We start from the raw sequence: 2,585 nt of genomic DNA, 5'->3' as shown, positions 1-2,585 counted from the left end.
GGGAGGATTGTAGGAGTACACTGACCAAATTGCAAAGCCTGGATCCTGGAGACAGAGACGCTGCTGAGACTGACTCACCGCGGAGGGGACAGAACTGCCCAGTGGATGGCACGGCTTTAATTATACATGCTGGTAACTGACTAACCGCGGACCAGTGCCCCAAACCGCACACGGAGGAAGCAGGCAGAGGCTACCCCGAAAGTGACAGAAACGAGGGACTTTGTCTCCCCCTGGCTCCCTCTCCTCCTCCCTCTGTGCCTAGCCTGCACACCCCCGGCTCGCCGAGTTCCGTGGCATCATCATCCCTGACGGAAAACCCTCCCTGCTATCTCGAGGGCTGGAAGGAAACAGCAGCCGAGGTGTCTCAGCTCTACCGAGTGCTCCCGGGTCCCTTGCCGCCTGCTGGGTAACTGATCCAGAGACGAGTTTCGCTCAGTGCCTGAAGCCGACAGACTTGGGGCACTTCTCGCCCCTAAGCACATGCGCCGGCACGGGGCGTCCCTCAGCCCGGGTCTCTGCTCTGAGGGCGGCAGGCGTGAGTGTCACAGCTAAGTGTTCCATCCCCACACGCTCACCAACCCGCAAAACCGGAAAGAAGGCTTTGATTTTGCCTTTACCCCCCTCCCTACCTGAATTCCGGGACTAGGTTAGACTGCAACCCGTAGAAAGCAGCGGAAAGAGTAACCAGCCACCCCGGCTTGTAACTCCCGTTCTCGCACTCCAGATAAGGCGGAGACCACTTGACGTGGCTCTTGTCCCCGCCGAGCCCGTCCCTGCGCCGCCAGCTATAGCCCAGGCTCCGGGGCCCCTGATTGGAACCTCGGCGGTGTAAGTGGGGCCTCCACTTGCGCCGAAGGCCGTGAAACCACTCGGTCTCCAGCGTGGCGTTGGCCAGGTGGTGCGCGGAGGAGGACAGGTCCTGGATCAGGATGCGACTCTCCTCGCGCGTGGCCTGGAGGAAAACCTGCGGGGCCGGCGCGGACAGCGACTCGGTGCTGAAGGTGATGGCCGCACGGGAGATACTGGGCTCGCCCTCCAGGAGGCTCCGTACCAGCGCCTGGTACCAGTCCAGGTCATCCTGCAAGTTCTGCTCCCGCGACTTATTGCTCTGCAGCATCATGTTGAGGAAGTTGGTGGCGTGTGTCAGCGTCTCCAGAGCCCCGTGCAAGGAAGGATGGGAGCTGGCGAGGGCTGGCGACTTCCCCGGCAGGCCAGCCAACTCGTAGCGGCCGGAGCAGTTGGCTCGCTTCAGCTGATGGGAGTCCCCAGTGTAGAGGTAAGAGGCCACGTCCATGGGCACCTCCTCGGCGAGTTTCTGCGCCAAGATGGTGCCGTCGGTGGAGCGGCTCCAGGGAGCCGAGGGGTCCGAGGCAGAGGCTCGAGCCGGCTGCTGGGCATGCTGCTTCCCCCGCATGGTCCTCTCTCGAGGGGAATCCGGCCGTCCCGGTGGGTCGCGGCTGGCGCCGACAGCTCCCAATCCCAGATGAGCGAGCAGAAGGCAGAAGAGTAAGGGGTAAGCCATGGCTCCCATCTGTCTCTCAGAAAGGAGAGGAGGTAACGGGAAGAGTCACTTTTTAAATTTTGGTCATTGATTTATCAACAGTAAGACTTTCGCTGGGAATCTTCCCCCTTCTGTAGATGGCACCCAGTCCAAAAGGACTTTACAGTAAGACTGTTTCAAGATTGGCCCGGATGGCTAAGCTACCGTCACAGGAAATCAAATCACCTGTGGCAATGCTGGCTGCACCTGCTCCACAGTGGGTCGGCTCGGAATTACGCACCTTGCAGCCTTGAGCTGAACAGGTTACATCCCCTAGCGCTCGCGGCAGCTATAGTTAGCCTGCTTACGTCTTTCTGCCCAGCTGCTTCCACCGCCACTCTCATTGAGGTGTGTTCAAGAGCTGCTGCTGCTGCTGCCGCCGCGGCCGCCGAAAATGCTGCTCCATCATCTCACCCGTGGCAGGTCGTTCCCGCCTCCCGGCTCTGGCTCCTCCTCGACCGCTTCACCCCGAGGCGCGCAGCGCGCACACAGCCAGCACCGCGAGCGCAGCGGCGAGTCCCAAGGAGCGGAGATTTCTTTTAAGACGTTTGTCTCTCAAGAGGAGAGAGGGCCAGGCAGCTGGTTAATTGGAGCTTTTAGGCTTGGCCACAAACCGCACTCCTGCCTCTCCCGGCTCTCGGGAGGAAAGCCACTTTAAAGAGACAGCTTGGCCGCAACCAAACCCTTGTAGGGCGGCTTCGAGTCGTCTCGGTCCCGGTTTGGTCGGCTCCTGTGTCAATCAGCCCACTGCCGCTTGTGGGGCTGGGGCGGGAGCTGTCCAGTGCTGAACCCGCGGCGGCACGGAGGCGGCGGCGGTGGAGGCGGTGGCGCGCGGCAGCAGCACCGAGTCCTTTCACCCACTCGCGTTCCCTGATGACTCGGAAACCTGCGGGGGTGGGGTGGGGTGGGCGGGAGTGAGAGGAGAAGCAGAGCTTTGGGGACTCCGAGCGAAGGAAACTTGGACGCACTGAGGAGGAGGATGTTGGCGTATTGCATGCTTAGTTAAATCACCCTTTTCTTTTGCCTGGAAAAGAGGGAGAAGGGA

At 61.1% G+C, this 2,585-nt stretch overlaps 1 protein-coding gene across 1 annotated transcript; it reads right to left on the bottom strand.

The window, feature by feature from the left end:
- Positions 1–625: 625 nt before the first annotated feature.
- Positions 626–2,234, bottom strand: LOC103610839 (probable G-protein coupled receptor 158). The gene has a single exon (XM_008594921.1). The coding sequence runs from the start codon at positions 1,529–1,531 to the stop codon at positions 626–628; it is 906 nt and encodes a 301-aa protein (XP_008593143.1). The 5' UTR covers positions 1,532–2,234.
- Between the last annotated feature and the right edge of the window lie 351 nt (positions 2,235–2,585).

Source organism: Galeopterus variegatus, unplaced genomic scaffold (genome assembly GCF_000696425.1).
Source record: "Galeopterus variegatus unplaced genomic scaffold, G_variegatus-3.0.2 Scaffold11870, whole genome shotgun sequence".
In the NCBI taxonomy this organism is placed as follows: Eukaryota; Metazoa; Chordata; class Mammalia; order Dermoptera; family Cynocephalidae; genus Galeopterus; species Galeopterus variegatus.
This window is presented reverse-complemented; position numbering and strand designations above follow the sequence as displayed.

Coding starts and splice junctions, on each gene's coding strand:
- LOC103610839 (XM_008594921.1), bottom strand. CDS start 1,531: ATGGGAGCCATGGCTTACCCCTTACTCTTCTGCCTTCTGCTCGCTCAT.